The sequence below is a fragment of the Haplochromis burtoni genome, unplaced genomic scaffold, assembly GCF_018398535.1.
Source record: "Haplochromis burtoni strain Fernald_Lab_line unplaced genomic scaffold, NCSU_Asbu1 Contig_45, whole genome shotgun sequence".
Classification (NCBI taxonomy): Eukaryota; Metazoa; Chordata; class Actinopteri; order Cichliformes; family Cichlidae; genus Haplochromis; species Haplochromis burtoni.
Genome location: NW_024582406.1, coordinates 1,770,421 through 1,791,318, shown reverse-complemented (window position 1 = coordinate 1,791,318; position 20,898 = coordinate 1,770,421). Strand labels below are relative to the sequence as shown.

Below are 20,898 nucleotides of genomic sequence, written 5' to 3'. Positions count from 1 at the left end.
GGGTTGTCATAACCCCCCTAACCCCCCTGAAACGCCCCTAATAATATAAAGCTTCAGCCTTAATTCAATATAAAAAGCTCAGTTTAAAATGTATTCACCCATCATAGAGTAATTATGAAGGGTACTGAAACTAGTTTAAAGTTGGATAATTTGACATAGAGCAACTCTAGAGTCGCCCCCTGTGGTGATTCAAGGAACTGCAGGGTTTTTTTTTCTGTACTGCTTCAATTATTTGGCCCCAGATGATGCCGTTTGGGTTAAACATTGTTTTCTCTGTCCACTCTTCTTCAGCTCCATGCAGGTAGAGGTGACTGTATCGCTTGTGCCTCCAGTGGCCGACTCAAGAGCGCACAAGATTGTGTTGATTCTCAGCAGCTCTGTGCCCGTCAACTGGGCCATTACTGCTCATGGCGTCCAGGGTCGCATCTCTGTTCATGTAAGGGCATCAGCTGTCATTTACATCACCATCGTGGTGGAATTTGTTTTGTTTTTTTTAACACACAGCTAACAGGAATCTAAGGCCACAAATCATTCTCATTGTGACCAAATCCAAAAAGAACTGGTCCTAGCATTACTGGCCATAGTCTAAAATACTTTATTGTATTGCTCTGTGCCACAGTGTCCTTGACTCTACTTGATCTTTACTTGTATTATGCTTCATCTTGCTGTCTACACAGTCCTCCAACAGCGTGTCTCCACCCTACCCACCTGAGCCTGGCCTAACAGTGGCCAGCACACTCGACCCTGACCTGTCTAGCATCTCGGACCTTCTCCTTTGGGCCCGTGAGAGTGGCTTCACCACGGTGACCTCATACACTGAGGCCGACCTGGCCAATCACTTTGTGATCCGGCTGGCTGAGGGAGAAGCAGGTCGGGACTCTTCTGTGTCTGAACCAACACGTTCTCACTTCCAAAGCGTAATATTTTACGCTACGTGACAAATCGTCAACATGTTACGCTTCCGGGCACCCAACACATCCCTTAATGACAAGATCGGAAAAAATGAGGAAACATGAGAACCTTTTGGAATCAATCTACACATGTTCGTTCATTTTGCTTAAATCGCTTTGGCAAACACTATTTAACACCATTAAAGTGCTGGTTAAGGTTAGGGATGGCTGGAACGTGTAGTACCGCGGGACCGTAATTCTACTGGATTTCACCCATAACCCGGCTCGTAGCATAAGAACGCAGAAGGTCAACTTTCGCGTTCCTCAGGAACGCCGCAGGACGTGACAAATCGTCAGGATGTTACACCTCAGGAGTGAGAATGGGCTGTATAAACTGAACATTTGAATTTCGTTTTTTCACTCAAAAGAAAGTATATATCATTTGTTTGGTCTTTTTTCGTTTAAATTATTCCATAGTATTTGCTCATAGTATTTATTCCATATAGTATTTACAGCTGAATGAAGGATTTTGATGTTTGAGTGAATGGTTGTATCTCTTGATCTCCTCTCTGTATCACAGGTAAGTTTGCAGTGACGAATCCACTGGTTGCAAGGCCTCCTGAGGCAGAGGAGCGCAGGTTGAGGCAGTGGCTGAATGGTGGCAGCAGAGCAGGAGAAGGCCGGGAGGGTTTCACAGTGAACTGTGAGGGCGGACGCCTCAGCGTGACGGTGGACAGAAGCATTCTGCAGGTCTTAACTTTTTTAAAATCTAAATTAGAAGCAGCGACAAACCTAAAGCAGCTGTTCACACTGTGATATTCTGTAGTGCCTCACATCAGTGCTCTCTTTCAGAACTTGTCTGTCCCGGTGGCTGCCGTGACTCTGCGTGACCTGACTTGCCAGGCTGAGTCCAATGGGAGCCATTTCCTTTTAGTGTTCCCAGTCATTTCCTGTGGGACAGAAGGCCTGCTCCTGGGAGAGCCTAGAGGGGTGCAGTACAAAAACATGGTGAGATAAGACATTTCAACAACAACAAAACATTGAAACTTTGGAGAATTTTCTGTCTTTGTTTGTTACTTGAACCCTAACTTTCCTCTCTATATCTTCTGTCACACGAGGTAAAGAATGATACAGATCTTGTCTTTGAAAAAAATCTGCATCGCTGTGGATGTAATTCAAAACAAGCTGTCAGAAAATAAAGAAATAAATAAATCTGAAGGGAGGAAACAGGACAAACAGGAAAACGTTCAGAACACAGTTAGGAAAGCGTCTGCGTTCAAAACAAAAACAAATGTCCTTTACTCATGGTACAGGAAAAAAAGGCATGTGGTGCATAACAGCCACTTGAATTTGTGTTAAGTGGAAGTTGTCCTGGTAAGACTTGCGACCCAGGTCATTGTGACCAGAACATTGCTGAGGTCAAGCCTAAAATGGGTGTTTGCGCAGAGGCAAATTAAGTGAGAGTAAATGTCCCCTCAGAGGCGGGAGGCTGGATGGAAACATGATTGAAAAACAGAAAAACAACACAGGCTTAAGGCCACTGTGCTGAAGCAGTGAATTCAAATTATGTCCAAATGCTGAACCCACAAGCTGAACCACATTTATTACTGTAGAGGTAATGATGACGCTGGAGCTGGTGAGGCTGACTTGGCTGGAGATAGTCAGGCAGACTGCGGGTTAATGCAGGTGAAGAGGCAATCTGGGACAATTTGAATTCGGGCAGGGAGGCTGAAAAGCTGATGAAGCAGGTGAGCGAGCTTCAGCTCATCTGTCCTTGTGTCTCTTCCTTAGCATACCATACTTTAAAAACAACACATGGCCCTGCTGTACAGCAGAAATATAAAAAATACAATAAGAATAATAAATACAAAAAATAAATAACAATAAAATAGCGTGTCAGTTACCCACTAAGTCAAAGGCCAGCTAATAAAAATTAATTAAAAATGAGTAAAAACAAATTAAAACCAGTAAAAAGATTTTAAAATAGATCCTAAATTCAATTGGAAGCCAGTTTAAGGAGACCAGAAGCAAATTAATGTGCTCAAATGTTCTTTTACCAGTTAAAAACCATGCCACAGCATTCTGCACCAGTTGCAGGAGTGACAGAGGGCCCTGGCCAACCTCTATTAAAAGGTAGTTGCAGTAATCCAAGCGTGAGGTTATAAACCATAGATGACAGTTTCCAAGTCAGGCCTGGAAAAACAAGGCTTAACCTTTGACAGAAGTCTGAGGGGATAGGATGAAGATTTCACCACCTCATTTACGTGGCCATCAAAACTAAGTGCAGAGTCGATTTTTACCCCAAGATTAGTAACCGAGCTCTTCAGGTGAGGAGTCAGAGCAGCAATGTCAACATCTGGGGTACCAGAGGAACCCAATGTAATTCCTTCCATTTTAGGTTTATTAAAATTTAAAAAAAATTTTTAGAGCCATCTATGACTTAAGATCGCTAAGACAATCAAACAGGAGTCTAACCGAGGAGCTATCAGAGTGATTGAAAAGGTAGATAAAGCTGGCAATCGTCAGCATATAGATGAAATTCAATTTTTTGTTTTCGGAAGATCGCACCGAGTGGCAGGAAAACATGAAAACATTAGTGGCCCAAGAATAGATCCCTGCGCTACACCCCATGGCAGAGGGGCCACAGAGGATGAAGCCGAACTCAACTTAACGCAAAAGCTCCTGTTAGAGAGATATGATTTTATCCACAAAAGTGCCGGAAATTTCTACACAATGCTGTAGTCGAGAGATCAGCAGGTCATGTTGCACTGTGTCAAATCAGCAGTCATATCCAACAAAACAAGAAAGACATGTTTAACCTTTATGAGAGCTGTCTCTGTGCTGTGAAACAGCTTAAAGCCGAACTGAAGAGCTTCTGGAATTTGAAAATCATTTAGATAGTCTATCAGCTGAGTGTGAACAATCTTCTCCAGGATTCCTCTTCCTTGCATTTGTTCTAAGAACCTTGCTAGACAGAAAAGATGAGAACGTTTAGAACATAGACTGCAAATATTAGAGGGATGTACCTTAAACCTGTATTAATTTTAATGGACAGCAGGGGGCAGTTCTTCTGGTTTTCAGAAAAGTTTGGTTGTGTAGAAGTCTGTGGGAGAACATCCCTCAGCTTCCTCCATCTACTTTACGTTCTTGATCGTGACACATATAACCTTCTTGCTACGTTGATGAAAGTCACAGAAAAATAAATGGGCCTTAAAGAAGACTAAAGGTTGTAAACATGAAAATCTTGATGTCAGGTTTTCTCAAATGGGTTGGCCCAAGATCACTGAAGCAGGGGTGTAGCTGAAGAGAGGGGTCTGGGGTACCTGCACCCCCAACATTTTCAATGTACTCTTTAGCGCAACTATGTTTGAAAATTCAGTAGATCTGTCCTTAGTTATAGTCACTTTAATCTGCAAATTATTCAACAACTTTTGTTACAACTCTCTTTGAAAGACGTAGCAGGTTTCTATACTGACCAATCATTAGTGCCTCATCAGAGTAAAAATTTAGAACAGAAACAGAAAATAGCAGAGGGCATAAAACTAAACTTACACACCACAGGATGAATGTAATTTATACATTATGATGGTATTGATACTATTTGTATATTTTATCATTTTTGTGTGGAAAACACCACCTGAAAGACTCATTTTCATAGTGGAAAGATATGCCCCAGGAGAAGGAGGCTGAGAGTGACTCTGAGTTTGATTTCTCTGTTTGTCCTTTTTGACCAGCTGTTACTATGGAGGGACAAACCTCAGACCATCCTTTCACTCAATGAGACTGAGAAGTCCAAAGGTCCACTTGGCATACGTGTGAGACGTCTGTGTGTCTGTTTACATTCATCTTATATTTTACAGTTTTCATGCAAGATTTTTCATACATAACCTTGCGCTGTTTTCTTTCAGTTCAGCTGTTTTTCTGCTGTCCCTGGCCCTCCGAGCAGCGCTGCTGCTAATGAGAATGTAAACACTGTGCAGACAGAACTGGTCCCCTGGGTGCCAGAGGGCTTGTGGCCCACCCCAGACCTAAGCCACTTCCCAACACCCAGACACAGATCTGGGCCTGTTCTTCTTTTGGAGCTTTTTGTCACAGACAGCTACGAGCAGAGGCGGATTGGTCCGTGTGTCATCACCGCTGACCAGCGTGTCTATGTCCAGGTCTTTTTCATGTGTTTTCTCTGCTTCGATTTGATATTGTGGTGTAAACTGTCGCACTAACTTCTTCACAGCGTACTTTTTTAAATACATCTAATGAACATGAAAGCTACTTAATTATAACTATGATATATTCTGCATCATTTTTTCTGCTGCAGATTTCAGCTAAAGCACCCCTCGCAGATGTCGTGGAAGTGAAGTCATGTGTAGTCTCTTCTTTCTCAGACCCCAAAAAATCGCCTTTCTGGACTGTGATAAGTAACGGCTGTTCCTCTGACCCCTCACTGACCTTCAGTGCGAAGTCAAAACATGAGCAAGAGGAGACTGAAGATAACGTTGGAGCAGTAGAGGAAACGGAAGAGACAGAGGGCCTGGGAAATGGCAGAATTGATCAAACAGGTGAAAAAGCAGAAAGTGGAGGAGGGAGAGACAAGAGGACCATGAGTGTGAGAGAGGAGAAGGAGATACAGCCCTTAAGATTCAGCTTCATTCTACAACCAGTTTATAACGACTCAATGCAGTTCCTCCACTGCAGCCTGCGCCTCTGTGTCTCTGACACAACTAGAGGGGAACCCATGAAGGAAACTATAAAGAATGACTGTCAGGGCAGGCCACGCATGCCTCTGCTTCTATCTAGATCACCCGGGCATCAGGTAAAAAAAACCCAGAAGAAATAGCAAATAAATCATCTTGTCAAAAGCACTAAGATGGAGCAGGGAAACTGTAGCTTGGTCATTTGTATAAAGTGCCTGTTAGGCTCCTTGTGGAGCGTTTGATGAGAAGATTGATAACCATTATGTGTTTGAAAGCTCACTGAGAAACCTAAAGCCAGGAGCCAGTTAGCATACCTAGTCTTAGATTTTAAAAAATGTAGGTAAAGTGAACCGTGTTAGCCTTCACACCAAGCTGTGTAAGAAAGTAGGTCAGCTTTATTTAAAACAATAAAGAGCCAAATATTTGCTAAAAACACGTTTGAATGTGCAACCTTATATAATAGTTCTGTAGTAGAGTCATGGTAAACACCAGGACATCGTTTTTTATATCAGGGGAATTAATCTGGTCCTTATCAGGTCCTAAAGTTAGATAAACTGCAAAAGTCCCAGGATCTACATCTCGGACTCTGCAGGACTCAGTTAGCATGTTAAATATTACAGTTCACGGCAGTACAGTTAGAAAAAGACTGAATACGTGTGAGCTGTTTGGAACACAAACATGGCAGAATTACTTGGATTTGGAAATTTGTATCTGAACAAATTTTCTGGAAAATTGTCCTCTGGAAGGACAGGTGCAAAGTGGAGATGTTTGGCTATAATGCACAACACCGTGTTTGGTGAATACCAAATGCCTCATGATTTGGGTTTGTTTTCCAGCATTCTGTAGTTACTGAGTCAACCATGAACTCCTCTGTATCCCAAATTGTTCTACAGTAGGCCATCTGTTCAACAGCTAAAGCTTCACCCAGACTGGGTCATGCAACAAGACAATGATTGCAAGCACAGCTGCAAATCTACTACAGAGTGGCTGAAGAAGTAAAAAAAAAATCAAGGTTTTGCAACTGCCCGCTCAAAATCCAGACCTCACCCTGGCTGAAATGCTGTGATGGGGCCTTAAGAGAGCTGTGCATAAATCAATGCCTGCAAACCTCAATTAACTGAAGTAACTTTGTAAGAATACAAAAAACATATTATTATTATACCAGACTGCCTTGAGGCATCTGTTTTGATATGACACTATATAAAAATAATTGAATTGACTTCAAAAGGTGATTCCAGAAGCTAATGAATTATGGGATATACTCACACAGCTTCAACATTTAATTTTCTAATTTTTGTTGAATAAATAATGACACAGGTTCATGACTTGTTTTGTACTACTGAGGTTATATTTACCTAATTTTATACCTGCCAAGGACCAGAGTATGTTTAATATGCCCTGATATATAAAACCTTAGAACTGAAATGGTTTAGTTTCTTTTTAAAATTACTTTATTATGATTTATGCTTTTTAACACTTACGTTTTCCTCTGATATCATGGCACTGGAAGGTGAAGCCAGTATAACTAAAGCATAAACCTTTTCCTGTATTCCCACTTCAGTGTGAGATCAGAAACCTCTCCAGACCCATGGTGGTCACCCACCCGATTAGTTCACTGTCACCTAAAATGAGGAACCCTACTGGCCAAAGAATCAAGAGACTCAGCGTCACTCCGCTGGCCAGACCAGAGCCGGAGCACAGCAGTGAGTATCATTTACTGTATTTTGGTGATGTTACTGTCTTTGTCTTTAAAATATATCACCCTCTGACTCTAGACCGGGTGGTGGAGACTGGACCAGTGATGGGACTCGTCTTTGCAGCCTTTGTAATGGGTGTCGGTCTGATGGGGGGGTTGTGGTTCATCTATAATTATACAGGTAACAAAGGCAGCTTGTGCGTTCTCTGTATGTTGTCATCTTATCAATCCATCCATCCATCCATCTTCATCCGCTTTATCCGAGACCGGGTCGCGGGGGCAGCAGCCTAAGGCCCAGACCTCCCTCTCCCCAGCCACCTCCTCCAGCTTATCCGGGGGAATACCAAGGCGTTCCCAGGCCAGCCGAGAGATATAATCTCTCCAGCGTGTCCTGGGTCTGCCCCGGGGCCTCCTTCCGGTGGGACATACCTGGAACACCTCACCCAGGAGGCGCCCAGGGGGCATCCTTGTCAGATGCCCGAACCACCTCAGCTGGCTCCTTTCGATGTGGAGCACCAGCTGCTCTACTCTGAGCCCCTCCCGGATGGCCGAACTTCTCACCCTATCTCTAAGGGAGAGGCCAGCCACCCTTCGGAGGAAGCTCATTTCTGCCACGATCTCGTTCTTTCGGTCACTACCCACAGCTCGTGGCCATAGGTGAGGGTAGGGACGTAGATCGACCGGTAAATTGAGAGCTTCGCTTTTACACTCAGCTCTCTCTTCACCACGACGGACCGGTGCAGCGTCCGCATCACTGCAGCTGCAGCCCCAATCCGTCTGTCGATCTCCGGCTCCCTTCTCCCATCACTCGCGAACAAGACCCCGAGATACTTGAACTCCTCCACTTGGGGCAGGAACTCATCCCCGACCCGGAGTGGGCACTCCACCCTTTTCTGGCTGAGAACCATGGCCTCAGATTTGGAGGTGCTGATCCTCATTCCCGCTGCTTCACACTCGGCTGCAAACCGTTCCAGTGCGAGCTGGAGGCCATCACCCGATGAAGCCAACAGAACCACATCATCCGCAAAAATCAGAGATCCCTACGTCATCTTATCAAGTTTCATTTAAATACAGGTTTATACACCAACTGATCCCAGACTATTCTATGAAAGTCTATGAAAGAAACAGCAGCACAGGAAATCATATCTTTAGTTATTTTCACTTATTTATATCAGATATCAGCAGTAACAGAATTATCATTGTATTTCCTGATGATCAGAATCTAAAACATATTTAATGTGCGTGCATTGTTCATTTGTGTACCTCACGTATTTCACATTTTCAGTTTGAAGGCACAGAAATTAAAGCATATCAATCTGTGGATGTATTCACGCTGCTAGAAACTCTTCCAAATTATCATAACTTAAATTTGCATCGTGTGCTTTGAACAGAGAGCAGTTTTAGCAGTAAACCCAAATTCATTTCAAAGATGGAAAAGAGGATACACCTTATTATCTGCATATTTTCTGTATTATTCCACAGCGGAGCGGCCAGCATCTTATAGAGATCATCTAACAGACCAGACTCGTGGAGAACACAACATCTGGAACCCGCCTTCAGTGTCTGATCAGTCCTCGAGCTCAGTGTGAGGTAAGAGCTGATGGTGAAGGTAACTCAAAGGGGAATTAAATGTGTTACACTGTGTCAAGCACACATTTTATTACTGTTACATTTTGTGAACATATTCTGATTTCACTGAACAGGTTGCCAGATCATGGGAGGGTTAACACAGAGAGACACTGATCCATATTTACAGCCAATCTAGAATCAACAGTTAACCTACATTGCTGTGCTGAGGATTTGGGTCAGCCTTAATTTCTGTTATTGTGCAGCAATTTAATGAAACGCTTGCATGCATGGAGATGCTGTATTTAAGGAAAATTCCATAATTCCATCAATTTTGACAATATCCTCCACACATCTGGCTTAAATGCACCTCCAACCACGACAGATCCTCCGCCGTGTTTTACAGATGGCTGTGGCTGCGTTCGACTTGTCCAGTTGCCTCAATTTTTTTGAGGACACACTGCACACCATACTGAGAAATCCCAAGTATTTGTCTGATACCTTTTTGGGAATGAGCTTGTTAGTGCAAAAATACAATTTCATGGATGTACTTCACCACTTTAATAAGACCACTTGTTATTTTGGGGTGGTGACTGAACCACCAAGTGAAAGCAGTGGCATTTGGTAGCTTATAAACTCTAACTATGTTTCACTTAAAGAAGTGTTGATCTACCGCCGTGCCGTTGAACTGTACGTCTTACTCCAGCTGGGCTGCAAAGACCTAATGTCAAAGCTGTGCATTTAAAATAAACTGTTGTGGTTAGAAGCGCCGTCGTTTCCAGAAAATATATCAGCATTATGTCGAGCACCTGCAGATTTCAACTTTGATATGCCCGATAGGTCTGAACAGTGTTATTCTTTTATCTCTTTCTCAGGATTTCCTCCTGCAAATCTGAGAACGGAGAACTGGGACAGAGGTTTCAACAACTTCTGTGTGTGCAGCTGCCTTGTCTCTCTCTTTGTGTGTGTGTGTGTGCGTGCATGTGTGGGCATTTCTCCTCACGAGTACGGCTCGTTGCCGTGCATCCGAAATGTAAGAGACTGATACTGTATATGCTAAAGTGAATACAGCGCCGCTTATTCATCGCAGCGAAGAGTCAAGAGTTTTGACTCAAAGTGAAAAGGAGCTTCTTTGTCTTGTGTGGTGTTGTCAACCATTCGATGCAGAGTCATTTCAAAAGCAGCAGCGAATCATCACATGTGGAGGCACATATATGAATCTGACAGAACCTAAACATGGTCGAGCGAGTCACTCTGAAACCACGTTATTTTTTTTGCCCGTACAGAGCGAACGCGAGGTCAAAGATGAGGTCACAGTGTGCCTGTCTGAACAGTCAGCTTTTTACACTTGTTTTCACTATTTATGTTGTGAATCAGCTGGATGTTAAAACTGCGTTTATCTGTGTGCGAAATCTTTTGTGTATGTGGGAAACATAAAACGTATTAAAGCTAAAATCTGTCTCAATCTTTCTCTCTCGTGTCTCAAAAAAATGTAACCATCTCAACAGCATAACCATAATGTCAAAGTCATAGACAAAACATGCTTAGTAAAGCTTAAGGGAAACATGCCGTGGCTGATTGTTATCTTTGGGTTTGAAGTAACAAAAGTAACAACTTTCACACAATCGTGCTGATTTATTTTGAAAGGTGCAGTAACCTTAATTTTGTCTTTGAAAACTGAGAAGTGCTGCTGGGCTGTTTCGCAGCTCAACCGGAGACGGAGCCATTGATGTTTACATCCTGCAGTCATCAAAGAGATGTAGATAGCATCTGGGTGTGAAATGTATCTCTGTGCCTTGCTCAGGGGTTCAGACTGTGGCAGTTACCATGCAAAAAAGACCAGACTTTTTTCTCCATTTTTGATGTTTCAGTTCAAGAAATGATCGATTTGTTGTGTTCTGTGTTTTGGACCTTTTGAATCTTGTTAAATGTATTTTTTGATTTTATTAAGTTGGTTTTCTTGTTTAGTTCTTGTGACTAGAAATGGTAGAGTTTGGTCATTTCCCTGCTATATTATTCGAGGTCTTTAGGGTTACTTTAGGGTTATGGGTTTATGTTCCCGCTCCCATGATCTGGTGTCTGTGGTTTGTTGCTTGGTGTCCCCTCCCGTCTGTCATGTCTCTCGCCCTGTCTCTCACGGCCTGACTCTGTGCTCTCCACGTTCTTCTCCCTGTGTTTCATCCTTTGTCTCCCCCAGTCTGTCGTGTGTTTCCATGTTTTTTATCCCCTTGGTGGGCGTGCTACTTCCTGTTTTGGCAGTCCCTCATCTCATGTTTGTGTTCAGTTTGGTTTCCTCTGTCTTGTTATTCCTAATTTGTCCCTCCTGTGTTCCCACGTGCCGCCGCTTTCCCTAATCACCCTCACTGTGTCAGTTCCTCTTTGTCCCTCGCCGGGACGTCAGTTCACCTCCCTCCATGTTTCAGGTTCCATGTTCTGTGTTCCTAGTGTTTACCTTTGCCCAGTTTAGTTAGTCTGAGTCTCCTTTTGCCTTTTGTTTTGTATTCTTGTTTGGTTTTTCACCCATCCTAAATAAACATCTCACTGTTAAGTCCCATCCGTCCTGTCCTCTCTCCAACACCATCTCCACACGCAGAGGATGACACTATCAAGCAGCAGGGAAAAATGGAACGCAGTAACTTAACAGTATTGCACTTATTGGAAAAAGTCTAATTGGTAACACTTTATAATACAGTCAGTAAATTAAGGGTGGATTTTCCCTTTCATTAAATGGAATCTTGATGTATTTTATTTGAAATTATAATAATTCAGTCTATTAACCTACTGATTCTTAAAGGTAGGGACACTAGAATAAGGGGGTAACAAGTCAGGTTTTTACTGGAAACAAAGCAATAATGATACTGTAACTCATTTAAAGTGGACCAAATTCTTGGAACTTTACAGCGAAGGCGACAGAAATGACATCGAAGTAGTTTTAAGCACTGTGTAATATCTTGATCATTTTCTTGAAAAGTATCTTCCATTGTACGCTTTCCTTTTTGGGACACGGGCTGAATTAGGGGGCGGTTTAACTTTGCCTAATTTTCCAGTGTTTTACAGGAAAGCAAACACTCATTTTCAAAGTTATGTTTAAACAGTCATAGTGAAAAAAGTTAGACTTGGCTCTTGGTTTTATCGTTACAGGATCATACAAGCCTGCAAATTTCAACTGTATTTTTGGTAAGTTGGAAAGGCAGATCAGTCCTTGTCACATTTATAGTGGTAAAATAAAAGGACAGTTGAATAATTAATAATTAATAATAATTAATCCATCATCCACATCAACATAATGAATATGAAATAAAGATGTAAAGAACATAATAACTCCATAATATGGCCCAAGCCTTGAAAAGGACAGCATATTTTAAGATTGGAAAATATTGCTTATTTTTCCCAAAATTACCATGAAATTGCTCGCTATCCAGAATTCATTCACAATATTTACATCTGCTTAAAATTACTTAAATTTACTTACAGTATAATAAACTTTTTACCGCCTTATACCAGTGTCACTGCCTTTAAGCTTTTGTAGCTAAATATAATTAGATTGTAGTTTTAAATAAAATACCCTGAAATTACATTTAATTACAGGGGACTTAAGCTCTCAGTCTACTTTGATATTTATTATTGTCCGATTTGATACATTTAAAAAAATAATACGTGATTAACGGAAGACTGACATGGACAGGAGCTGTGTAGGGACAGACTCCGAGCTTAAAGACTCAGCAGCTCTCGTTTCATGTGATAAAGAAAATGGTTTTAATGATGGAAGCCTCCTTTCATGTCTTATGGTCATAGTTTAAAGCACGACATCACAGGAAAGCAGCTGCATAGAAACATTGACATTTTGATATGAAAACGCACATTTGCAATTCAGCCCAGCAGCCTGTGTTATAAATATGTGTCTCATATTTGTAACTAAACTGCTGAACCTGCTGACATTTGGGTGGGATGTGATCATTCTTAAACTTGAACTCTGGGTAGATCTTCAGTACACTTTAATACACATGTGCTCACATAAGCACGGCCTGTCTTGAAGCTACCTGCTAAGATAGATGGCTGGTTGGTGTAGAAAGAAAACAGTTCCTGTGTGATTTTTGTTGGTTTTTCTTCTCAATTAGCCATTACTGCTGCTTTAAACTGCAAGACACCAATTACTTCAATTAGCTTAAAGATAAGGCACACAACTCTGATATACCAAAACAGGAAGGATGTCTTTTGTTCTTTTTTAAGCGACTGACCACTTTAATGTAACAATATTGCAACTTTAAACACTTTTACCAAATGTGCTGTTGAAATGGTAACAAAGTGTTTTTATTTTATTTTTATAAAGCAAATTCAAACTAGACTTCATGTGCATGCAGTAGTCAAGGGGAATCCTGTGAGTGATCACTGTGAGTCATCTGTGTCATGACCCAGCAGCAGGACATTAAGCATGCTCTTCAGTCAGTAATGGGACAATCACGCACAGGCGCACGTATATTGCAATGGAGATAACATCTCATTACCTTCGGAACACGTTTGCTTTGCAAAAAATCTTTAGAAAATAACCTTATCATCATTTGTGAATGACTTTTGGGAGTTTTAATCAAAGATGTCCCTGTAGAGTTCTTCAAGCAAACCAGTCTGCCTTTATTCCCTTCTAAGCATGTTATTACTAAAAGCATATTTTTCAGACTTTTACATTTACAACAGATGTCACCCTGCCCACTTTTACTTTCTTTGCTTCATGGGCTCAGGTTTGAGTGTACATGTCCCCGTAACCACACTGCGTCTCTTGGTGGCGCTGTAGATCAACCCTGCGCTGGAAGCTGAGCTGACAACGGGGGCAGCTGAACGGCCGATAGCTGCTGTGCTTTCGGCTGTGGGTGATGAGGTTGGAGCTTTGGCTGAATCCTTTACCGCACACCTTACACACATGCGGTTTCTCACCTGAGCAGATGAGGGAAAAAAAGGGGGCAGGAGAACATTTTTTTTTCAGAGCTGGAGCATTTAAGAGCAAGGTTTAAATCAAACTGTTGCGTTCACCCACCTGTGTGTATGAAGGTGTGTTTCTTCATGTCTGACTTCTGGTGGAACCTTTTGCCACAGTACTGGCAGGGGTAGGGTCGAGTGTCTGAGTGGATGAGGAGGTGGGTTGACAAGGTGGACGAACGCTTGAACACCTTTCCGCACACCTTGCAGCCAAAGCTACGCTCCTGCACATTTATACACACAAACACACAGCTATTAAGAACCATGTTGATTAGCTTGGTTCAGCTTATTATGAGTCTGAGTATTATCAGGCTACTGTACCTTAGCTCTACCATAGCTGCTGATTGTTCTGAAGCCAAAGGGCATGTGGGAGATGTCTGTGGCCGTGGGGGATGTTGCCAGTGGAGAAGAGAAAACATTACAAACCTGTAGACCACCTCCTGGTATTAAGACTTCTGAAAGGGACTGTGGGAGGCAGACAATGAAGAAGAATACTAGTGAGAAGCTATTTAAATAAGGGGAATTTAAACAGCTCATCAGTATGGAAAATTGCTTTGTATCAAAACGCCATTGCCTTGGAAATACGATTGCAACAAGTAATCAGTGTCTAATGTTAGTGTACTGTTGCATTTCATTTGTTCGATCCATAATAAAACAACGAGAGGCACTTGTAAGCAGATTTTGGCACCGAGGGCAGAGCTGGGCTGGCTGCTTCCTTCTCGTCTCCAGTCGTTGGGTTATAACTTATCTCATCTATCTCATTTCCCAAAATGTCAAAGCATTCACAAAACATGATGAGCTACAGCTGTGCCAATTCTCCAGTGGTGCTCAAACAGTGTGCACAATCATTTAAAAGTGCAATTGTTTTTGTGAGTAACCAAAGTAAATGGCAATATTCCTTGCAGGCTGCATCTGACTGGCGCATGTAGGTTGATGCAATATTGCATGAACTGTTACTTTCAGCTTTCTAAGCATGCTCTGCAAACACTGCACTCACTCTTCGTTTGTTTCCAGACGGCGCCTGTTAAAGCACCTCGATTGTTTAAATTGAATTTCATCTTCAGCAAAACATTTGAATAAAGGTAATAAAAGGTCTTTTCTTAATATTTGGAGAACACGCGGCTTAGGCGTCAGCCAGCTTTGCATTAATTATCTATTATAATAAACCTTTTGTATTGGCGATGCTGCTAGAAATCACAATAAATAGTTAAAACTTGTGAACACATACCGCTGTTATAAGCAAATGTGTCATCTGTTCAATAATATGATGTGCCAAAAATACATTTGTCATATTTAGAAATTATTATAAAGATCCTCAAATATTCCGTATCATTCTGTCCAGGAGGGCACTAGCAAATATTTCCAGCTCACACAAACAGGGTCAACAACAAAATCCTGTTTTGTTTTGTTTTTTAATCTTTTATGTCTTTTTATAGACTATTGAAATCAGTGTGAGCTCAAAAATCCAACATCAGCTCCAGTTAGGAAACAGGACAGCTGATTACAAATGACGTTCAATTTAAACAGCATAAACGTTTTTTAGACTGTCACCGATGCTGATTCAAAAAGCAGAGAGATTTTTCTGGATATGAGCTTCCAACTTAGCATACAGCTTATGATCGTATATGAACGCGTGCATTCTAAATGCAAACAAAACCTTCTTATCAATAAAGTTTTAGAGAGATCAGGACTCATTTCAAATTCCTCCACATGAGAACGCACAGACAGATGAAGCGGTTCAGAGTATTCTCTCCACTTGTGATTTCTTTTTCTCTGTGACACTGATAAGAACATCAACAGCAAAGACTAATAATTCTCACAACCCACAGGCCTCCTACCTTCTCGCACAGCGGGCAATCACTGACGGGGGATTTGAGGTCAGTGTGCGATGTGTGGTTGACTAACATGAAGACCAGTCTCTCCAGCTCTCGCTCTCTCTCAGATGCTTGGTGTCTGTCTGCCAACCACGGCGAGACCAGCAGAGGAGCGTTTATTTTCTCCAAGGGGGCTTTTTTTTAAGAATGAGAATACAAATGTCATTAGTTCATTGATGTGTGAATCATTCTGAACCATTTTTGCATTTCTTTTTGTGGCTTTGAGTACAAGAAAAACAAAGAACTTTGGTGTAACCGGAATCCGTTTGGTATTGTTTTAAATAACAAGCCACATTGACACACATTGCGTATTTACTGTGGTAGTATTTCAAGCTCAGGTATACACAGACATACACAAACAATGCTAGAAATATTCATACCTGAAGGCCAACGGTCCTGCGTGGGGTCACTGTGAGATCGGACCGCCACCCGACTCCACGGCAAGTAGGCTTCGGCCGCAAAATCTTTGACCCCATAGATGGGGGACGAAGGCTGTGCAGCATCTTCAGGACGTCTGCCGTCCCTTCCAGCCACTGGCACCTCAGCATCTCTCTGGGATAGGCACTGCTGTCTAAAGGCATCCTTAGACGGGCTGAGGAGGTGAGTCCTTTTACTCTTGACGAGGAACGATCTTGGCATGGCAGAGTGTCGACTGAACTGATGGGAGGCAAAAAAAAATCATGTATCAGAAAGCTGCAGGAGTCTGATAAGCCAACTCTTTCATGTCACTTTTAGAGCCTCGTGCACTTAGATGTCGTGCACCTGTACGTGTTCAGTTACAATGCCAAAGCTTGAGGTTTCCTTAAGAAATACAACCTGCCACCTGCACAAAGCCCTCAGTGAGGATAACCCTGTTGTGGTGTCATACATCTTCTAAACTGACACTTCTGCTACTTTTTATACTTTTATTTGAAGTGCAAACAATATATTTAGATGTTCTCTCTCTTTTTTTAAGAACAATAACAGCAGCGGCGCCATTAAGGATTTTGACCTCGCATGTTGACTCGCACATTTTCAAAATGAAACAAGTGCGTGCACAAAACAACTGATTCATATTGTGACCGACCTTTTTTGTTTTAGTCACCACATAAGGGGCGAATATTTGTAGCTCTGAAATTTAGCATTATAAAATTTCATTTATTTAACAAGGAAGAGAAGATCCTGAAAATGAAAACAGAAAAGACAACTAGGCGAGGCAACAGCATGGATGTAAAACTAGTTTATTTAAACTTGCTAAAAAATGTTGCCTCTAAATCTTCCGCTAGCTTTAGCCTGAGTGACAGTAGGTAACAATATTTTAACCTCGCTATGTACTGAAATAATATCCTGCACAAATGTCACAGTGCACCAGATGATTACATTTGTCATGTTTTAGGTGCAAATAGAAATGTGTAAAAATATAGCTGAGATTAACTATGACACAGTAACAAGTGGATACCAGATAAATTGCTCTTCTTACCTCTGTATTGCGCAGCTGGATGTTGAGAGTGTTTCTTGTGTCCTTGTAGCTGACAACGTCCTCTTTTCACTTTCTCACACCCATCGACTGATGACATGACACAAAGAGATTTGATTTGATTTTGAAAGGCTGCTGAACATTGTTTGACTGGAGGCACGAGGTGGCAAAATGCCCTGACCCGTTCGCATCTATTAGTAAAAAATGAGTCATTTTCACTGTAAGCATCTTTTTAACAGCCAGTTTTATAGGAGTTTTTTGTTTTTGTTGTGTTTTTTTTTTTACCCCAATAAAATACAAACCTAAACAAAAATAAATAAATAAATAAAAATGTAAAATTATAAAAGAAAGGGTTGATCAGCTGGTGTCTTGGGGCTATCAGTTAAGTTGTGATGATGCCAAAGTCACGATGAAACCTTATTTAATGTGGGAGAAATTTGCTTGTGTCACTGCTGGATTTAATGACTATATATGTGGGCGTACTTGTAAATACACCAAGCATTCTCTGGAAAGTTTGAATATCTCATTGTTCTCATGTGAACATCTGAACCTTTACTTCTGAGACACTGAGGTAGCAGTTACACAGTATACCTACCTGTCGTGTGTATGAGCGTGTGGGAGTGTTTTATGTGGTGTCCCCCTATCCCACACAGTTTTAGTTTATATTTTTATTTTTTATTCTTCCCTAAATTATACCTGAACCCATACAGCTAACATTTTCAGCCTTAAAAAACCTTCCATTACATGGTATAATCGTACACTTTATGTGTAATCATACATTTTTTTAAGTAAGCTACACTTTGTAAATGTTTAGAAGGAATTAATCATGTAAATAATTAATAAATTATGTTGTAAATAAAATAAAGGCAAAATAGCTGAGTCACTGTGTCGCTTATTCAACTTCCTTCTTCTTCTTCCAAAGACAAGACGCACCCCCGCCCCTCTATACAGTTACCAGAATTAACTAAAATAACCAAAGTAACAAGTTTGAAAGAGGTACTAGAGGCAGTTTATTTTTAAAGCATTGCAAAGGTTAGTCGAAGTACAAGTGAAAAAAGGGTTTTCACATTGTTATCATGCACCAAATCTCTATCTATGTGTTTCGGTGCTTCTTCATGAGACGATTCCTCCTTGTACGTCTTTAGACTCCTGAGGGTTCTCATCTACATCAGCTATGTCATCATGTTGCTTGGCAATCATCTGATCCATTTTTTACCATTTAGACACTCCTACTGTTTTAGTTTCATATCCACAAAAGCTGAATTATGCAGGATATATTATGACACGATCTCGTTGCCTAGCATTCACCTAGCAACTGGCTAAAATGACTTGTTTTTATCATATAAATTGCATCTGCTGCCCCTGTTTTTTGTGTTTTTCTTTGTTACTTGTCTCAGTTTGCCAAACGCCTGAACAGGCCAAACTAAACTCCAGCATGGAAATGTACAAGTTCTTATAGTTTACAAATACCCCAACATTTGAACACACTTTACAAACATGTGACATTTTCGGTGTAAAAATGATCCCAAATTATATTAATTTTGTTTCCCAGAACCAAATCTACAATCTACAAGAAAAGTAATAAATAAATATGCATATATATGGCAAAGGAAAAAACTAGTGCTTTTCACTGTACATCAAACACAGCCTACCTTCCTTGAACTGAAGGGGAAGTACTTTACCCTTTATGTACCCAGCACAGCATAATCTATGTCTGCTTTTCTCTAAAACACTTAAAGAAGACTGGAAAAAAAATAATCTACTTTATCTGTACTGATATCACAGAAATCAGTATCATAAACTAATCAGTTCTTCATTTATCTTGATCATAATAAAAATACCACGTCTGATAAAAACACCCTCCCAGGGAAGATCGGGCTTATTTCGAGTGACAGAAGAGAGAAAAACATTAACCAATCAAACTGAAGGCACAGACAGAAATAGATCAGAATTTCACAGCTCATTCTACAGCTTGCATGTGCGAATGCTGAGCAAAAGCGGAATCTCTTGAATCTTTGCCCAAATTTTAGCCCCAAAAATGTTCAAACCCCTTGACTGACAGCAGAAAAATTCTTAAATTGTACTACTTACAGGCTTCAAGATGTTACTATTCATAAAAAACACTTAGAATCAGCATATCTGCAGATGGCATGTAAGTTTAGTAGAAGCCACAGCACTTGATCAAATGCAGATTATAATTAGCCCAGATGTTAGCTTGCCCTGTTTGTACAGCTTTTAACAGCGTGCCCCCTGTGGGCATGACGAACTCTCGGCTGTTTCTCTGAAACTTACTTGGGAAAAGTACCACGCTTTTCATATCTCATAAACTCCACACGACCTCTCAATTTTACACTATTGCTTATCATTTTACAAGATGAATACCCTTGTTTGTCTGGAAATGTCAGCCACAAAGAGTAATTAAATGTACAGGATGAAAACATCTTCTATCATCTATCCTATCTACCTTTGTATCTAAGGTATGTTAGTCAGTGCTTAAGAGTTCGACTGTCATTAACAACAAAGAAGACTTTGAAATTTCTTTGACTTTTTTGACTTTTTTGCCAAATTGTCAGCAAAATTGTCAGAATTCCCCAATGCAAGTTCTCACTGACACAACTGGAAAAAATGGCATTTCTGAACAGATATCTTCTGGAGCCCGAATCTGACCTCAGACTGAAATCAAATCAAAGGCACATGAACTGAAACCAACGCTTTTCTCCGTGTGGCTGTATTTTTTGCAAGCAACTCATCTGACTCCTGGTGTGAGCAGCACAAACTGAAGCTGAGTTCCCCTTGATGTGCACAAAGACAGGCATGTCAGAGCACTGTGGTTGATGTGGTGGGGGGCTGGCAACCTTTTCCCAGGGGCTTTCAGGGAGAGCAGACGAGAGGAGTGCAGGGAGCCGAGACGGGCTGGTGGGTTCGGTGGGTTTTCAACTTCATTTGTTTTGGGGGGTTCAGGGGCTGCTTGTTCCCCCGATGGTGGCAGAAAACTGCCTTTCTAGGAACCTGAAACCTGAAACAGAGCGAGGCAAGAAAAAACAATTGTAGGCAAAAGTTCATTTTCCTTTTGTTTTGATCCAGATGTTTACTCGCTGTGATAGTCTGGAGTATAGTACTTTATATTTTACTTGTCCTTTATTATAAGGTAAACATGACATAAGTACTACAGTACCTCAAGTGACTACACACACACACACACACACATACACATATAGTCTCATTACATGTGGTATAAAACTAGCATTATAGCATTTCACACAAAGAACATTATACCAACAGTCACACCTGGTGCTGGTGATGGCAGACTGGGGTTTCAGTATCTGGATGACTTTCTGTATTGATGGTACCATGAATTCTGTTCTTTACCCAGAATTTATATTTCTATGTGATTTTTTTTTTATTTTCCCGTGTTAGTCTTTTAGTTAATCTATTCAGCGGTGTGTCCATTTTATACTTCCCTTGTGAGAAACTTCAAATTACCTCTTACTTACATTTCCTTGCTCCAGTTTCTATCCTTGCACTATCATACTCTCCCCTCTATCATCTGTATGGCACAAGTCGGGATACCAACTTTCACGTTTTGACAGGATACCTCAGGAGGTTCATTGTTGTCAACAATGGCGAAAAGCCTGGTGTCAGTAGATGCAAGCAGAAAGGCTGGTCCAGGATGCTTTGGTTGCAGAGGCTGGGGCTGCAGAGGGCAACAGGCAGCTCTGGAGGCTGGGGTTGAGGCTGTGGCCTGGTTGCCCTC

At 41.3% G+C, this 20,898-nt stretch overlaps 2 protein-coding genes across 4 annotated transcripts in view; one reads left to right on the top strand and one right to left on the bottom strand.

Moving 5' to 3' along the window:
• Positions 1 to 11,391, top strand: part of engl (endoglin, like) — an 18,101-nt gene extending 6,710 nt beyond the window's left edge. The window contains exons 7-17 of one of the 2 annotated variants that reach the window (XM_005926715.3): positions 292 to 436; positions 678 to 870; positions 1,471 to 1,640; positions 1,743 to 1,898; positions 4,625 to 4,705; positions 4,799 to 5,050; positions 5,206 to 5,700; positions 7,143 to 7,284; positions 7,357 to 7,458; positions 8,760 to 8,867; positions 9,719 to 11,391. In XM_005926715.3, the coding sequence (XP_005926777.1) occupies positions 292 to 436; positions 678 to 870; positions 1,471 to 1,640; positions 1,743 to 1,898; positions 4,625 to 4,705; positions 4,799 to 5,050; positions 5,206 to 5,700; positions 7,143 to 7,284; positions 7,357 to 7,458; positions 8,760 to 8,866 (1,843 nt within the window). In that variant the 3' untranslated portion in view covers position 8,867; positions 9,719 to 11,391. The remainder of the gene's footprint in view (positions 1 to 291; positions 437 to 677; positions 871 to 1,470; positions 1,641 to 1,742; positions 1,899 to 4,624; positions 4,706 to 4,798; positions 5,051 to 5,205; positions 5,701 to 7,142; positions 7,285 to 7,356; positions 7,459 to 8,759; positions 8,868 to 9,718) is intronic. The other variant, XM_042220267.1, reaches the window with a different exon arrangement.
• Positions 11,392 to 11,452: 61 nt separating this feature from the next.
• On the bottom strand, positions 11,453 to 17,380 carry LOC102294949 (zinc finger protein Gfi-1b). Of its 2 annotated transcripts, XM_005926714.3 has the most exons (6): positions 17,148 to 17,380; positions 16,069 to 16,345; positions 15,653 to 15,822; positions 14,136 to 14,279; positions 13,873 to 14,038; positions 11,453 to 13,772 (listed from the first exon to the last, which is right to left on the bottom strand). In XM_005926714.3, exons 2-6 carry the CDS (start codon positions 16,325 to 16,327, stop codon positions 13,576 to 13,578), a joined length of 936 nt encoding a protein of 311 aa, XP_005926776.1. In that variant the 5' UTR covers positions 16,328 to 16,345; positions 17,148 to 17,380; the 3' UTR covers positions 11,453 to 13,575. The 2 variants fall into 2 exon arrangements, with proteins under 2 accessions (XP_005926776.1, XP_042076202.1); XM_042220268.1 differs by lacking the exon at positions 17,148 to 17,380 and having other exon boundaries at positions 16,069 to 17,135.
• Between the last annotated feature and the right edge of the window lie 3,518 nt (positions 17,381 to 20,898).